The sequence below is a fragment of the Penicillium verhagenii genome, assembly GCF_028828195.1.
Source record: "Penicillium verhagenii strain IBT 33310 chromosome Unknown utg000009l_segment0_segment0, whole genome shotgun sequence".
Taxonomy (NCBI): domain Eukaryota; kingdom Fungi; phylum Ascomycota; class Eurotiomycetes; order Eurotiales; family Aspergillaceae; genus Penicillium; species Penicillium verhagenii.
The window spans coordinates 933,722-949,585 of NW_026643173.1; the positions used below are offsets into that span (position 1 = coordinate 933,722).

A 15,864-nucleotide genomic window follows, 5' to 3' on the forward strand; every position below is an offset into this window, starting at 1 on the left:
GTTTCTTCCGTAAATCAACTGATGAAGATGGACCATTTTTGTAATCTTTAAAAAGATCACAGAAGTATGATTGAACTAGAAGGGTTTGGTCGGATGGGCAAGTATTAAGCCATAACTCTTCACAAGACTGGTAACATAGGGTAATGGTTGATTTGTAAAGGGCTTGGAAAACTATTATAGGGCTTGTTGCTAAAAAAAATTGAGATATTAATAGACAATATTTCGACAAAAGAATATAGCTTACCATATATATTTGGGACATAGTGGTCCATGAAAAGGGCCGAGGCAATTGATGGGGCTAAATGGTGGATTTGTAGATGTGCACGATGTCCAGCCTGAAGGTAATGTACTAAGTATGATTCCATATTCATGTTCACTGGGCGATCCTTTCTCATAGCTTTAACCACATCGAAATGTGTGGTAACATCATGTAGCATATGATCCACTGCTGATTGAAATAGTGCTAGGAAATGATTACCGTTTGGCCGACCGTGGTATTCTTGGCGAATCGAGGAGAGAAGATCTACCTGCTCCCCTATAATAGACTTGAGCTTGTAGAACTGTGCACTATTAGATAGAGCGCTCTCATCCGATATATATATTATAGTAGTACTCGAGAAAATCTGAGTAAGATCTTTATACCCAGCCTCTTCTATCTTCTGATTGAGGTACTGTTGTCCTGTAAGAGATACTGTGGTGTTATAAATGAATATAGCCTTGGGTAGTAAAGACTTGGGTAGCTGTGAGGCGGAACCGAAATTTAAACAGCCAAGTAAAAGGCTGACAACTTTTTGGACGTCATCATCGTTATCAAGAAAGATACAAATAACATCAGTAAAGCAAAAGACCAGACGTGACCATAATGCAATTAGAATTCGGCGTGCAGATTTGGATTCCCAAGAAACAGGCCAGCCTTGGCCGGCTTGTAACACTTTAAGGGCGCTAAAGTCTTCCAAGCTCGGGATATCACCATCAGCTAGCAGAGTAGGCTGTTGGCTTCCAAGAGAACTGATATCATATCGAAGTCGGATCTGGGCATCTGAAATATGCCGTTTGATGTTATTTAGTGGGTAAAGCTGCTGAAGGGCATGGTCTTTGGTCTTCCCTCCAAGAAAAGTACATAATGAGGGGTACTGGTTCTCTGGATTGAAAAGCTCAGCGATAACACTTCTTAGCCGACGATGGTCTAGGACTGCAAGACTAGAATCCTCACGGATACCAATCTCAAGCCAACCAATATCTATCGAGTTTTGCATGTTGGGGTTTTTGGCCTGGAATCATGAATACAGTTGGATACTTATATTGTAGATAACTCCTTAATTTATTCTACTTGTTTCATACCAAGGGTGATACTGGAGGGACAAAAATGTAAAATAATGTCTCACCTTCGTATTTACCGGATACAATGTCTTTTTTTAGCGCGCATTCGGGCTTTGAGTGGATCTGGCTAAGGCCTAGGCACTAAATATCACCCTAACACCGGTTCGTACTTCTACTCCCATAAAAGGCCCGAGGAAATTAAAAAAAATCATTTTGTTCCTCTTCCATTTCTTTTTCATTACATGAATCACCCCCTAAGAATGGGGAATTTTGATAACTCCAATAATCTCTGGGAGAATATGGAAACAGATTTCCAATTCCCTAGCGATGAAGATATCATGGCGACAGAAATAAACAATATCACCTATGATTCATCCGTTTCTGGAGAACCATGGCAGAATGATTTTGATCATTTGATTTGCGAGTTCATACCAAATGGTGGCTTTAACACTATACAACAAGAAATTCCTGGGTAAGTTAAAGTTATCACAAGTTGCTTCATAGGCTAATATCATGATAGAGATATTGGCGAACTTCCAGATTTACCCTCCCCAACAAAGATTCGAAAATTCGAAGAGTTTCACAATCTGTATTCTCACACATTTTCTACGACTTCAAATACAAGTGATGCAATATTACCTATTGCCATACCGTCCGACAACGAATCATCGGCACCCGATTTAACAGTCCCTTGTGCGAGCCAAGGACCCTCACCCAAGATGACCTACAACTGGACTGTTCCTTCACAGCCTAAAAACGAGATCGAAAGGTTGAGTGATCGTATGGGGGATTTGGATCGTCGGTTCCTGGAGCTGGAGACCCGTTTTGGCTGTTTACAGAATAGTTTGGAAAACTTTCATAATACGGTGAATGAAGTTGGGGAAAAAATCAAAATCTTTGATGGTTATCTTATAGAAATTATCAAGAGGGAGAAGGAGGCTATGGAAGAGTTTTTACAGCTAAAGGTATAGATACTAATAATATCATACTATTCTTTCTCATATCACATTTGTTCAACTTCAAAGTTCTAATTACACTTAAATTCATTCTTAAAAAAAGCCCCCCGCTCCATTTCCTGTATTCAGTTCCCACAAATTCATGTATCGTTGCTCAGATTCATCCAAACGAGAAGTTGCTTGAGAAAGGGCATCTTCTAGAGATGTGAAGATATTAACAACCTTATCTTGAAATTGAAGAAGTATCTGCTTTGTCTCTTTGTGCCATTGGAGCTCAGCTCTGAGATAGCTTATCTCATATACAAGCTCTTCAAAACGAACTGTCAAATCTGGTGATGTTGATTTCGCAAGCTTTAAACGGGATGGCAATCGATCCAGATTTGATGATGTGCCTCCAAGACAAAGTATCTGATGGTCCGTAGGCGTGATCTCCTCGGATATAGGCTCCAGTGGCTGGTTGGAATACTGGCTCATCTCTTGTAGCTCTTGCTCTTTGGTGATATGAGATATGAATATTTTGAAGATAATGATTGTCAATTTGAACTAGATAGCAAAGATCATAATTGGTATATTTTTATTTTTGAGAAACTCACTTCGTATAATCTTATATCTTAATTCATATATGACGCAATCCTGCTATGAAAGAGATGAAGTGATTTTGGTCTATTTCAGAATAATGCGACACTGCGACACTGCTTTTGATCCCAGTTTGCCTTTTGCCCCGTTTCCTTCCCTTTGAGATATGCGACAGTATATTTGGGTTGTGATAATTTTTGTTATTTGATCATGTATAAATATCCATCCCCGAAATATCTCATGGTTTATAGAAGATTCAGTATCTATTTCAACCCGCTTCGAACATGGCTTCCCAAGAGGCAGGCGCATCATCAAGCAGCAACGATCCTCGGCTACAGGTAGGGCCTTGACTGACCCCCTTTACAACTGTTACTTGGACTAACAGATAGAATTTATCAGCACCATGAAGATAATTTTTCATACAATAGTAGTCCATATTGTTTGATTGAGAAGCTGTTACATCAGGAAAAACAGTCAAAGAACTACCAAGCACAACTTGAATCTAGGATCTATAGTGATTTTGCTGCAAACAACAAACTGCGTGCTCATTGCCAACAGCTAGAGAGAATGATTATTGGTATACAATACCAGAAATCACTTGCTGAGATTTCCTTATCTCATACCTCGGAGGCCTATCGTGTGGTATTTCAAGATCTTGAAAAGGAAAAATCCAAAGTACAACAGCTGGAATTTTCCGTCAATGATCTTCATCCAACGGTTGGGTTGGTACTTGAGAAGTTGAGACGAAACGAGAACAACAGCAATTGGCTCAATGATAAAGAAATGTACGATGATGCCGCGCTGGATAATCAATACCACATGATGCACCAGGAGCATCAGGAGCATTTCGAAGACGCCAAGGAAGAAGAGCAGGAGGGTTCCACCACGTCAGATGGCTCTTGCGAAATCCTGACCTGAAGAAATATTTTGAGAAACGGGCGAGGTGGAGTGCCCAGGTGGGGGAAGACCAAACAAGATTTGGATCAGGCCGGGCAGCTTAGGTTCTCTGTACAGACTACATACTCCACACTGTCACAGTATTTAGTTATTTGTTAAATTGTTCTAGCAGCCGCCTAAATAACAATCTTTGTCCCGACTCCCTAGCGCTACAATAGCACCTTACGGGGTATTTACAGAGTAGTTTGTAGAGAGACGCATATATACGGAGTATATTTTAGGACTTGATAGGTCATACGGAGACACGGAACATTGTAAACAATAAGACCGAAAAATGCAAATAAAATCAGCCCCCAAGTTGGGGCATAACGGCATTGGTCGACTAGTGCAGGGACATTTGTTTAGCGTGCTGTACGGCGCGTCCGCAAAGGGGAACAAGTTCTCCAGGCAATCTGATTGGATGTAACTAGTGGGGTAGACGGCACAGGCGGCACAGGCGGCACCTACCCATACAAGGCACTGCATACGTAGCTTCGCATAATCTGTATGATAAAGTAAGATGGGGGCCAAAAAACTAGCCTCAATCATAGATGTCCCTGATAAACAAACGCTAACTAGCTTAGCATATGGTAAATCAAGATTAGCAGAAGAGGGGAACCCTGTCAGGTGTGTATAGTTTCGGTAAGCAAGCGGTTAAGTTACGTCACCCAAAATGAACGCCGTTTTGGACCTTGTGGATCTAGAGTTGCGACATAGATTTTGGTTTTGAAGTATTGGAACCTTGGAAGGCAAGTACTTTATAAGTATACCTACCGGATGGGCATTTTACCAAAACCAATAAACTACGGCAAGACCAAACAGGTATAGTATCTCAACTCCTACTCACAATTCTGTCCATTAACAAGGTTATAGAATGAAAGGAACAATCTTATGGTCCTGCGTGTCCTGCTGGGAAACCGAAAGCCATGGACTAAAAATCAAGTTTATTCCTTATGACCCAGCATCATATATGACCATATTTTGGTCATTCTTCCTCCCTGCAAAACACCGTATACATATACATACTGTGTGTGCACCTTGCTTGCAGAAGCTGGAAGACATCTCAGTCGATGAACAGTTAGATATGATCCGCAATCACAGGAATGAGCAAGCACTCAAACCACGCGTAGCCTGGTCGAGGCAAGAATGGGGTTTCTGGATACCAAATTTGGAGTATCAGCAAATTCAAGAGGCAGTACGAGAAAATAGGGAAATATTTTTACATATTTTTGGTACTGCATTATTGGCTCGGGAAACTTGAAATTGTGGAGTTCGGGTGATTGCTGCCCGTTCATATTCCGTTAAGATATTAGGTAGATCGAAATCAATATCATCAATCATATGATTTATAATGTCCTTCCAAAGTTTTAAGTACAGGATGGATCGAAATCAGTTTCACCACTTTGCTCTTATAGATTCTATCTCGAACCCTAGTCCCAGACGCGCTAGTCCTTTTCCGGCATAGCTCATTTTCAAGTGTTGAATCGTATTGAAAAGTATTATCACGTGCTAGATTATTCACTAATTTACTTGTATTGCCATTACCAACAATACTAGCACCTTGCAGCCTCTTTAAGCTTGTTGGCGACAGTCCTTGTGTTTGTCTCAATATTTGATAACGGAGCTTGACTGCGTAATGAGGCCAATACCTATCTAGAAAGGCGCACTAGGTCAATTTGTGACGAGGGATCGTTTTGGTAAGTAGCATATAGCAGAAAATGCAATGTGAACATGAACCCTGAGCGTAAATTACCTACACATTCATATCCAGCGCCCTCGTAAGTATTCCCTATCTATTTCCCACTCCCCATCCGTTTCCCATTCCCCTTCAGTCTCCCGTGTCGCTTCCGTTTCCCATTCTAACAATGTTTCAGAATTAGATAAAGTAGTGGGATGGTTTGGGCCGAGTGTTTGCTTCTGCTTGGTTAAGCACTCTCGTAGCAGATTGATGGCTTCGGCATCGTGAGCGGAAGATTTCCAGGTGAAAGCGAGATTCGCCATACTAGTCAGCGTGTCGGGATGGTCCTCGCCGAGCTTCGCCTTGCGAGTCTCCATCACCTGCATAGATAGCTGCTCAGCCTCGTCCCATCGGCTCTGGTTCCTGTACGTCGACGCTAGGTTGGTCATACTAGCTAGCGTGGAGGGATGTTCCTCGCCGAGCTTTGTCTTGCTCGACTTCAAAACCTTCACAAAGAGGTTCTCGGCCTCCTCCCACCGGCCCTGATTCGAAAGCGTCGACGCTAGGTTGGCCATACTGGTGAGCGTGGCGAGATGGTCCTCGCCGAGCTTTATCTTCTGAGCCTTTGTCACCTGTATGAAGAGCTGCTCGGCCTCCTCCAACCGGCCCTGGTTCTTATACGTCGACGCTAGGTTGGCCATACTGCTCAGCGTGTCGGGATGGTCCTTGCCGAGCTTCGTCTTGCGAGTCTTTATCACCTGCACCAAGAGCTGCTCGGCCTCCTCCAACCGGCCCTGGTTCCTATACGTCAACGCTAGGTTGGCCATACTGGTGAGCGTATCGGGATGATCCTCGCCGAGCTTTGTCTTGCTCGACTTAAAAGCCTTCATAAAGATATTCTCGGCCTCTTCCCACCGGCCCTTATTCAAAAGCGTCGACGCTAGGTTAGCCATACTGGTGAGCGTAGCGGGATGGTCCGCGCCTAGCTTTGTCTTGATCAACTTCAAAACCTCCACAAAGGACTTCTCGGCCTCTTCCCAACGGCCCTGATTCTAAAGCATCGACGCTAGGTTGGCCATACTGGTGAGCGTGGCGGGATGATCCGCACCAAGCTTCGTCTTACTCATCTTCACTACCTATATCAAGAGCTGCTCAGCCTCCTCCCACCGGCCCTGGTTCCAAAGTATTAACGCCAAGTTGGCTATACTGATAAACATGTCGGGATGGTCCTTGCCAAGCTTTATCTTACGAGTCTTTATCACCTGCACGAAGAGCTACTCGGCCTCCTCCCACCGGCCCTGGTTTCAAAACATCAATACTAGGTTGGCTATACTACCCAGCATATCAGCATGTTCCTCGCTAAGCTTCATCTTCCTCGTCTTTATCACCTGCATAAAGAGCTACTCAGCCTCCTGCCATCAGCCGTCAAGCCAGTATGCTTTTACCAACATGTCTGTGCTATTAAGGACCTCTTTATACTCTTCACCAAGTAATATCACTCTTTGATTTCTTGATTTTGCTACCATTTCTATCACATCCGGGATATTACCTCTTTGCCACATATACCACACACCTCTATAGAGCAACATAGCCCATTGTTGTAGAAACTCAGGTGATACTGGTTATTGTGACATTACGGATTTCACATAGGGAAATAGCGCCCGGCACCTCTCCCAATTCTCATATTCACCCGTAGGACACTCTTCGCATAGATTACTAATAAATATTTCCCGCTATTAATTAGTTTACCCACGAGATTTCAACCATATATATATAGCCAGTTGCACCAGCCGATGCATTGTGAAAAAAGTGCTGTTCTCACTAATAGATATAAATACAAAATTCCTTAGTGTTATGATATTATCTTCAAAATCGGGGGCTAGATCAGATTCAGAATCTTCCCTATCATCAGAGTCGTTCAGAAGCTCTGAAACTAATGTGTCATTGGCCTCGGGTCAATGCCGGATAAGGTTCTCCGGTATCTCTTATCGATCGAAAAAACTTATAAGAGAAAGCAACTCCGCTGTAGATAGCTTTATTTAACATATATAATCGAAGGATATTTGCCACGTCACTAGAATTAAATTCTTTACTTCCCAGTCTCGGTAGTAGTAGCCCGCCTCTGCTTTCAGAAGCCTGATAGCTTTGCGATTGCTCCCTTAGAAGTCTCTTAAGTATTGTGATACTGAATAGCAAGGCACCTGATTTTAAATATAACTAGCGGCCTATATGACCGCTAGCGGCATAAGCTCCAATACGTTCACCAACTGTTGACTCTCGTCACTTTCCCTTAGTTAATCAAGCTTCCTTTGGAGAAGCTCTAGCGCTTCGGATTCCTCTATCGGTTTAACCTTAATAAGGTCCTTGTGATCGGCCATCTTCAATGTAATATTTCTATTACGGCTCGTGATGATGATAGAACTATTGTGGCTCCTAGGAATATATTCTAATAGTGGTTTTTTCGAGGTGTTTGTTTGGCCGCTTATTGGGTCTTCCTTGCCTGCCACCGAGAACGAGTAAAGAAGTTGATCGTTATCGACATTATTAAGGATTAAGAGCTATTTTCCTCTACCCTCATCCCGGAGCCAGTTCCCGACTAGTTTGAATATATTAACTTGATGATCCTGACGGCCTGGGATTTTGATTTGATCCGCGATATCCCGAAAGCTTTGCTCGAACCGGGCTTCATTACTCGCATAGACCTAAAACACCCATGTCGCCGGCGATTGGGATCGGACTTGGTAGGAGTATTCGATGGCAAGTTGCGATTTACTTCAATTATTAGTAATAAGGAACGCACCAAACTCGTCCCTCTAGACTTACCCGACGCCGCCAAGGCCAACCAGTGCTATCCTTGACCCTGGCACTGAGCTTTTCTGGTGGATCTGAAGAAGTAGCGTGTCGCGACTGACAAAGCCTTGATCACGCGCGAACGGGACAGTGGATAGAGGGCTGGGTGGGGTTTCCGGTCGCACTAGGATGCGGCGATTAGTCACGACCAGCTTGTCCCGCTCCTCTAACTTACCTGGAGGTAGATGGAAGTCTATCGAGCCACGGTTAATTCCAACTTGGAGAGCATAGTTGTTGCCACGGAATGATATCGATGCCATGATCAAATAAACGTGCCTCGTTGTAGTTCAGGAGAAAGCTTGTCTGCTTCTCAGCTGAACGCGGGGCACTTCCTCGGGTTCACCATCAGGTGACTTTCGCGGCGCTAGGAGACAGGAATCCATTGGCAGCAACCCACAGAACATTCGGTCGGTCTTGAGTAGGGCGAGACTACCCCCTTCCAGGAACTTACTCAGCCCGAGTTCGAACACTCAGATCAAGTGCAGCAGCGATAACCAGCCTCATCCCATCCCCTTTCCCCCGTTACAAGTGAAGGAATGGAAAATGCGAGAACTTAATCTATTGCTGCGATGGTGAAACCGACGCATGGTTTACCAGTCTTGCAACCGTCTTTTTTTGAGGTCCGCAGCTTTGAGATGGCCCTATACAAGCTCCCAGGAACTGCGAGTTCGCCAAGTCACGTGCATTTCCTAATATCTAGCACCCCCCAGCCTTTCGCCTAAATTCATTTCACCTGCTCACTGAGCAGAGGGGTGAGCAAGGGTGAGCAGATGGAGTCGCTCCCCACTCCCGTTCCCCCCGTGATGGTTGACCATCGCCCCTCCTAAAGCTCTCCTCCGTCAACGTCCAGAATTCCCTTCGCAATATGGCGCCAAGACTCCCTCTCTCCAAGCTTGAAATGATCCAGAACATGATATCGAGCAAAGCACTGACTACCTCGCAAATGGCTAAAGCGGCTGAATGCAGTAAGCGTTCTATTATCAACATCAGCAATAACCTCCGCCGATTTGGAAATGCCAGGGCACCCCCAACTCGAGTCGGTCGACGACGAAGCATAACACCTCCGATGATAAAAGCGCTATATGATCGCCTCCTCGAAAAACCCGGGCTATATATAGACGAGATGGCAATCTTTCTATGGGACGAGTTCCGTGTTTAGGTCACAAATTCGAGCCTTAAGAGGGCTCTTACATCGGTAGGTTGGTCGAAGAAGGTGGCTTGACGGAGAGCAAAGGAACAGAATGCGGATCTACGAGATTCCTATATGTATTATCTGTCGGACTTTAAGTCATATCACTTAGTCTATGTAGATGAGTCTGGATGTGATAAACGAATCGGATTTAGACGGACAGGTTGGTCTCCGTTAGGCACGGCACTATTACAGGTAGCCAACTTCTATCACGACCAGTGATACCAGATACTGCCTGTATATTGCCAAGATAGGATCATACTCTCTTGTGTATTCTAGGGCTCCACCGATGCTGCAGTATTCAAGGACTTTATTGATCAGCTTCTGAAGTATTATGGAAGATAGCCTGAGCCAAAGTCCGTTCTAGTCATGGACAACGCGTCTTTTCATCATTCTGATCATATCGACGCGATGTGCACTGCAGCAGGAGTCAAGCTAGTGTATCTGCCACCGTACTTACCCGACCTAAATCCGATCGAGGAGTTTTTCTCGGAGTTAAAAGCATTTATTAGACGGAACTGGTTACGGTATGAGGAAAACTCAGAACAGGGGTTTCAAACATTCCTCAACTGGTGTATTGAGGTTGTTGGATCTCGAAAACAAAGTGCTTTGGGTTATTTTAGACATTCCGGCGTTAATATCCAGGTTTATAATTTAATGATAGACTAGACTAGCAATATAGCAACGTTGTATATATATAGTATGGACTGCTAATGAAACCTACCCCTAAGGCTCTAATCATTTTCTGTCCACTAGTATGTTCTATTTATGTTCTGAATTAGATATTTAAGATAAGTAATTTAATAAAAAGTATCATGATTATCCTAGCCACTATACTCCTTTAAAGTACTATCTATATACACTCAGCCGGCAAAACATTCCTCACACTTCTGACCTATTTTACTATATCTCTTACGAATTGACAGGTAATACCTACTATGATCCCTTGATCGATAAAGAATGACGGTTCTTGGTCCTTATAGATTAGCTGAAGATCGAAACCATTCGCCTTATGCTATGCGCTATACTCTCTGACCACGAGATCTCGAAGTCTAGGAATATTAAAGTTGTTATTGACTTGGGCTTTTGGTGACAAAGGTATTGCTGGGGATGCGGAGGATTCGGGCGTCTTTAATTAAGAGGAAGGTTGTACCCTATTGAGATGTATATTGATGGGATAACTTCCTGGGTTACTGGATATATTTTACTGGATATATTTTTTTTCTTGGATTGTTGCTTCTCTAGCTGTTACTGTTCTTCTATAAATATTTCTTCGCGAAAGACTTCTGGGATGTCTTTATGAGACTGTAGGGTGTTGCCTTTTTCCACGAAGGCGATTAAACGATTTGAATGGTGGCTCCTCAGCGTATAGTGCTTTTTCCTGTGTGGATCTTGCCAGTAATGTGGGCCAAGATGGTATGACGAAGAAGGATAACCTATTAGGTTGTATATAGCTTGCTAAATAGATTCTTGCCTAGATAAATTCTCCTTGGTATCCAGTTGAATGTCTAGCTCTTTGAGTATCTGTTTAGTGACTGATAACCTTCCTCTTTTCTTGACCCTACCTGAGGTAGTCCTGTGGAGATTTTTATCCTCTATGTATTTAAATGTAATACTTAGCCTTAATTCCTTACCTTGAGAATACTGTTTGCTCTACTTAAGGAGCTGTTTCTCTACTGTGGTCCAATCAATGTTGAGGTGGTCAAATTGCTTTAGCAGGTCATGTTGGGAGCGATTATTCACCGATATGATGATTGAAGTGTTATCTGGCCTAACCCCTCCTTTATGAGAGGTCTTCCCTTGTATTAACTTCTCTAACTTGCTCTTTAAGGTCAAGGACCAGTAAGTACTTGGTGTTAGCGCTATGTCCTGTTCCGAGTCTTGTAAGATGACTTTGTTATTCACCGTGACTTTCCACTCTATTGTGTACTGGATGTAGCTTGTTGGAAGGTCATCATTGGTAAACCTGCTGTTCTATTCAGAGAGCTGGAGTAGGCCAGGCCTTGTAGGCTCGTTTTGGGACAGTTCTTCTGGGTCATCGGAGTATTCGTTCGGTGAAGGACTAAGCGCGCATCCCGACGCAGGAGTACGATCGAAATATCCTGGAGTGGGGGCATATTGCCAATCCTGATCTGCAGGATCGAGGTCGTCAAATTGGGAATCGTTGTCATTGGAAAACGAGCTAGCGGTCATCGTTCGTGTTAAGGCTCTGACCAATCCAGAGATTCAATGTCAGCACCATCTCATCCAGTCAAAGTCTAGCCAGTGCTGGTCGCTAATCAAATCCGTCACACAAAAGGAAAAACAATAACCCACTAGTACCGTATAATAAACACCTTACTCATGCAAACACTCTAAAGTTGAGTAATTGATAGACTGGGTTCCGAAGTCTGGCAGCCCGATGAGGGAGATCTCCCATTTGTTTGCCTTGTTTGCAGGCTTGACATTCTAGAAACCCCCAAAGCGATACAAGTGTAATACAGAATCTATCTGTGTACTGTTATTTTGGAATGTATTGAAATACTGCCAAGAAAAGGGGTCAGGGGTAGAGTAACTGTAATAGGCATAGCGTGTTTTTAAAGAGGGTTCGAGAAATAATCTCTGTGTGCAAGTGGTGAAACTGATTTCGATCTATCCTGTAATATAATAGGAATAAATTTTGATTCCAATACTACAATGCGAAAACAAAACTTTAATCTGTATTCTCGAATTTCGCCCAAATTCACAAGCATAAACTCACTAGGACTCTAGGAGATAGAAACACTAAGCACTAATAGATTATTTCCGCTTCTACCCCATCAAAGCTCATAGGCTAAAATTTACCCACCCAATCAGAAAGCATCTTTTAGATGACTCAAAACATATGTCGCAACTCCTAATCACTGCTATATGGTCCAGTCTGATTATACCTGAAGTCTATATACTGCCTATTCCTATCCTCCTCAATTTTAACTTAGTTATGGCAAACCTCAACGATATACCTTTTGAACTCTTGCTACTGATCCTTGAAAACTTGGAAAAACAATCTATAAAGTCAGTTTCAATTGTCAGCAAAAGATGCAGATCAGCTAGCACATCTCAGTTATTCCATACAATCACAATGACTTTTTCGAAGTCCAGTCTCGTGAATTTCACACAATTTGCTAATTCACGTTTTGCACCTTGTGCAAAGGTGCTTCGATATGAAGTCTCCGAGTTAGTTGATCCAGGTAAGCATTTATCTCATCATACTATGAATAGAGAATTTTAGCTTACTTCTTTAAGCAATACAAAATTGGAATCATTTCACCACTTGCATATATACGCGGCAGGAGTATGAAAGAGATCAACGGGACTTCCGATGGGACCTTCGAGGAAAGGAATTCTCCTACAAACACCTGTTCTTTTATTTCAGAAGGATTGCCGAAGCACAATATGGCGTTTTAGGAAGCATTCAAACCTGCATATTTTCCCAGAATCTTCCATACTTGTCAGGCCTCGAAAAGATAGAATTATCTTTCAACGGAGCCAAAGATGATCAGAGACTATGGTTCGCAAATCGAATCTTTATCGAAGGCAGAGAATCGTTCATCGTTCACCTTGAGGCAGTGTTTAGAGGTATGGCAGAAGCTCGACAAAACGGAGTATGTATTAGATCGATACAGATTGATGGAATTCGTCTAGCCTGCTCCCCCTCGAAGGATCTTTTGACAGCAGCTTTGACAGGTGTGGGTATGATTAAATTGATTGACAGTTCGGATTTCATGATGGCCATGTCGTCAGTTCTTTTGCCATCATTACAATTTCTGGAGCTACAAAACTGTGATATATCTGCTATTGATCTAGCCAAATTTCTGCAGCTCAATGAATGTAAAATGAAACTTTCATAAATAGAACACAGTTCTAGATAAAAGTTAAAAGCGGGTCCATCCAGATGTCCCGAGGTCAAAGTACCCACTAGCTATAGGTAGGTATAAGTATATCATACTCCCATATTCCCACCTGGGAACCTTGAAAAACAATTCTAAGTTTTAGTGGAGCATCAGTACATCAAAACGGTTGCCAGAAATCTAGGGCTATGGAGGGAACACCTTATATTGGGAATGAGAAACGGGCATCATGGCGGTCAAGTTGTCGCGACTGCCTTGCACAACATATATGTAAGTCCATCCAGACGACTCCATCCACAATGTACTTGAATATAATATAATTTATTTACTAACATTTGGAATAGGGGAGGCAGTCGGAATAAGAGTCAAACCGTCAGATGTCCGACTGAAAAACGGCGACGACATGGAATATAAGTGGGAGATAAATGATCCTACTTTAAAGCCTCTTTTTCAAAAGCATCTAAGTAAACACTCGGTTGGGGCGTACATGCTTCTACAAAGAGGTGTTGGGAAGACTTTTCGTGCAGTCCGACCCGTGAAGGTAAATCCACAAGAATAGACCTGAGGCCAAAAGCTTATGATGTGTATTAGGAGCAGGATATAATTACAAAACTACAGGAAAGGAATCTTGAACTAGCCGAAAAGTTGAGATCGGTTGAAGTTCAAGTACAAAATTATGAGAAGGCCGCTGAAGATGCAGCGAAAGAGATTCAAAAGCAACATATAATTATCGAGGAAGCTCAAACTATTATTGATCATCATAAACAAGAGGCCCTAGGCTGGATGACTATCTCTGAGTGGCACCAGACTCGATCCATTCAATGCTCCGATGCTTTGGGTCAAATTCTGATGTTCCTACAGGGGACTCCCACATTTCCTGATGAATGTTATCCAGACATAGCTGAGAGCACTGCTGAATAGTTATCTTAAATTAGCTAGATTTTGATTATTCGCCTAATGAAATTGAATTCTAGCATTATCTCTGCGAGGGTGATATTGCGACACCGTTTTCTGCTCCCCTGTCGTAGAAATGGGGGCGGAATTGTCAATAATCATGGGGCAGGTAAGCTTCCTTACAAGGCCAGATCCGTGCTTCCTGCCAGAGCCATGCTTCCTGCCAGAGCCATGCTTCCTGCCAGAGCCGTGCTTCCTGCCAGAGCCATGCTTCCTGCCAGAGCCGTGCTTCCTGCCAGAGCCGTGCTTCCTGCCAGAGCCATGCTTCCTGCCAGAGCCATGCTTCCTGCCAGAGCCGTGCTTCCTGCCAGAGCCGTGCTTCCTGCCAGAGCCATGCTTCCTGCCAGAGCCGTGCTTCCTGCCAGAGCCATGCTTCCTGCCAGAGCCGTGCTTCCTGCCAGAGCCATACTTCCTGCCAGAGCCATGCTTCCTGCCAGAGCCGTGCTTCCTGCCAGAGCCATGCTTCCTGCCAGAGCCATGCTTCCTGCCAGAGCCGTGCTTCCTGCCAGAGCCATACTTCCTGCCAGAGCCATGCTTCCTGCCAGAGCCATGCTTCCTGCCAGAGCCGTGCTTCCTGCCAGAGCCATACTTCCTGCCAGAGCCATGCTTCCTGCCAGAGCCATGCTTCCTGCCAGAGCCGTGCTTCCTGCCAGAGCCATGCTTCCTGCCAGAGCCGTGCTTCCTGCCAGAGCCGTGCTTCCTGCCAGAGCCATGCTTCCTGCCAGAGCCATGCTTCCTGCCAGAGCCGTGCTTCCTGCCAGAGCCATGCTTCCTGCCAGAGCCGTGCTTCCTGCCAGAGCCGTGCTTCCTGCCAGAGCCATGCTTCCTGCCAGAGCCATGCTTCCTGCCAGAGCCATGCTTCCTGCCAGAGCCGTGCTTCCTGCCAGAGCCATACTTCCTGCCAGAGCCATGCTTCCTGCCAGAGCCGTGCTTCCTGCCAGAGCCATGCTTCCTGCCAGAGCCGTGCTTCCTGCCAGAGCCATGCTTCCTGCCAGAGCCATGCTTCCTGCCAGAGCCGTGCTTCCTGCCAGAGCCGTGCTTCCTGCCAGAGCCATGCTTCCTGCCAGAGCCATGCTTCCTGCCAGAGCCGTGCTTCCTGCCACTGCCAGAGCCGTACTTCCTCTATTGTGTATTCTATTCCGCCATCATTATATTATTTCCTTTCTTAGTTATACTTCAAATATTATTCAAGCTCTGGAATTCTAACCATTTCGCTCCGTCTTATAATACATTTCTTTCTTGAGCAGTCCCCATCCCTAGGAAAAGCAAGTGGGTAAATACTATTCCATCTGCTATATCCCATACGGTATGATTTCGATCGTGGTTGAAGACAAGAGCGACAAATAAGTCGCTCTGCATTGGTTTCAAGCTGTGATTGACTATAGGTCGGCGGAGAAGTATCGATGAGCGGTTGATAATCATCTGTCATTCTATCTCCTGTTCTGAAAAAGCTGGTTAATAATTAATTTAAATCAGAGCTATTCACTAACCTATTCTTCACCCATAGTCTAACCCCAGTATACCACTTCATCTTGA

General features: G+C 44.0%; 7 protein-coding genes across 7 annotated transcripts; 2 read left to right on the top strand and 5 right to left on the bottom strand.

Annotated features, from left to right (window-relative positions):
- Positions 1-174: 174 nt before the first annotated feature.
- Positions 175-1,256, bottom strand: N7466_009412 (Patatin-like serine hydrolase; the record flags this gene model as incomplete). The annotated part of the gene is made up of 2 exons (XM_057168801.1): positions 175-189; positions 351-1,256. 2 exons carry the CDS (start codon positions 1,254-1,256, stop codon positions 175-177), a joined length of 921 nt encoding a protein of 306 aa, XP_057017507.1.
- A 324-nt stretch (positions 1,257-1,580) lies between these two features.
- N7466_009413 (uncharacterized protein) lies at positions 1,581-2,291 on the top strand (the record flags this gene model as incomplete). The annotated part of the gene is made up of 2 exons (XM_057168802.1): positions 1,581-1,792; positions 1,841-2,291. The coding sequence occupies 2 exons, from the start codon at positions 1,581-1,583 to the stop codon at positions 2,289-2,291; spliced, it is 663 nt and encodes a 220-aa protein (XP_057017508.1).
- A 1,128-nt stretch (positions 2,292-3,419) lies between these two features.
- Positions 3,420-3,770, top strand: N7466_009414 (uncharacterized protein; the record flags this gene model as incomplete). The annotated part of the gene is made up of 1 exon (XM_057168803.1): positions 3,420-3,770. One exon carries the CDS (start codon positions 3,420-3,422, stop codon positions 3,768-3,770), a length of 351 nt encoding a protein of 116 aa, XP_057017509.1.
- Positions 3,771-5,549: 1,779 nt separating this feature from the next.
- Positions 5,550-6,419, bottom strand: N7466_009415 (uncharacterized protein; the record flags this gene model as incomplete). The annotated part of the gene is made up of 1 exon (XM_057168804.1): positions 5,550-6,419. The coding sequence occupies one exon, from the start codon at positions 6,417-6,419 to the stop codon at positions 5,550-5,552; it is 870 nt and encodes a 289-aa protein (XP_057017510.1).
- A 1,749-nt stretch (positions 6,420-8,168) lies between these two features.
- On the bottom strand, positions 8,169-8,576 carry N7466_009416 (uncharacterized protein; the record flags this gene model as incomplete). Its single annotated transcript, XM_057168805.1, has 2 exons — positions 8,169-8,238; positions 8,290-8,576. The coding sequence occupies 2 exons, from the start codon at positions 8,574-8,576 to the stop codon at positions 8,169-8,171; spliced, it is 357 nt and encodes a 118-aa protein (XP_057017511.1).
- Positions 8,577-11,479: 2,903 nt separating this feature from the next.
- Positions 11,480-11,698, bottom strand: N7466_009417 (uncharacterized protein; the record flags this gene model as incomplete). Its single annotated transcript, XM_057168806.1, has 1 exon — positions 11,480-11,698. One exon carries the CDS (start codon positions 11,696-11,698, stop codon positions 11,480-11,482), a length of 219 nt encoding a protein of 72 aa, XP_057017512.1.
- Positions 11,699-14,419: 2,721 nt separating this feature from the next.
- Positions 14,420-15,687, bottom strand: N7466_009418 (uncharacterized protein; the record flags this gene model as incomplete). Its single annotated transcript, XM_057168807.1, has 3 exons — positions 14,420-15,462; positions 15,536-15,584; positions 15,634-15,687. 3 exons carry the CDS (start codon positions 15,685-15,687, stop codon positions 14,420-14,422), a joined length of 1,146 nt encoding a protein of 381 aa, XP_057017513.1.
- Positions 15,688-15,864: the final 177 nt, after the last annotated feature.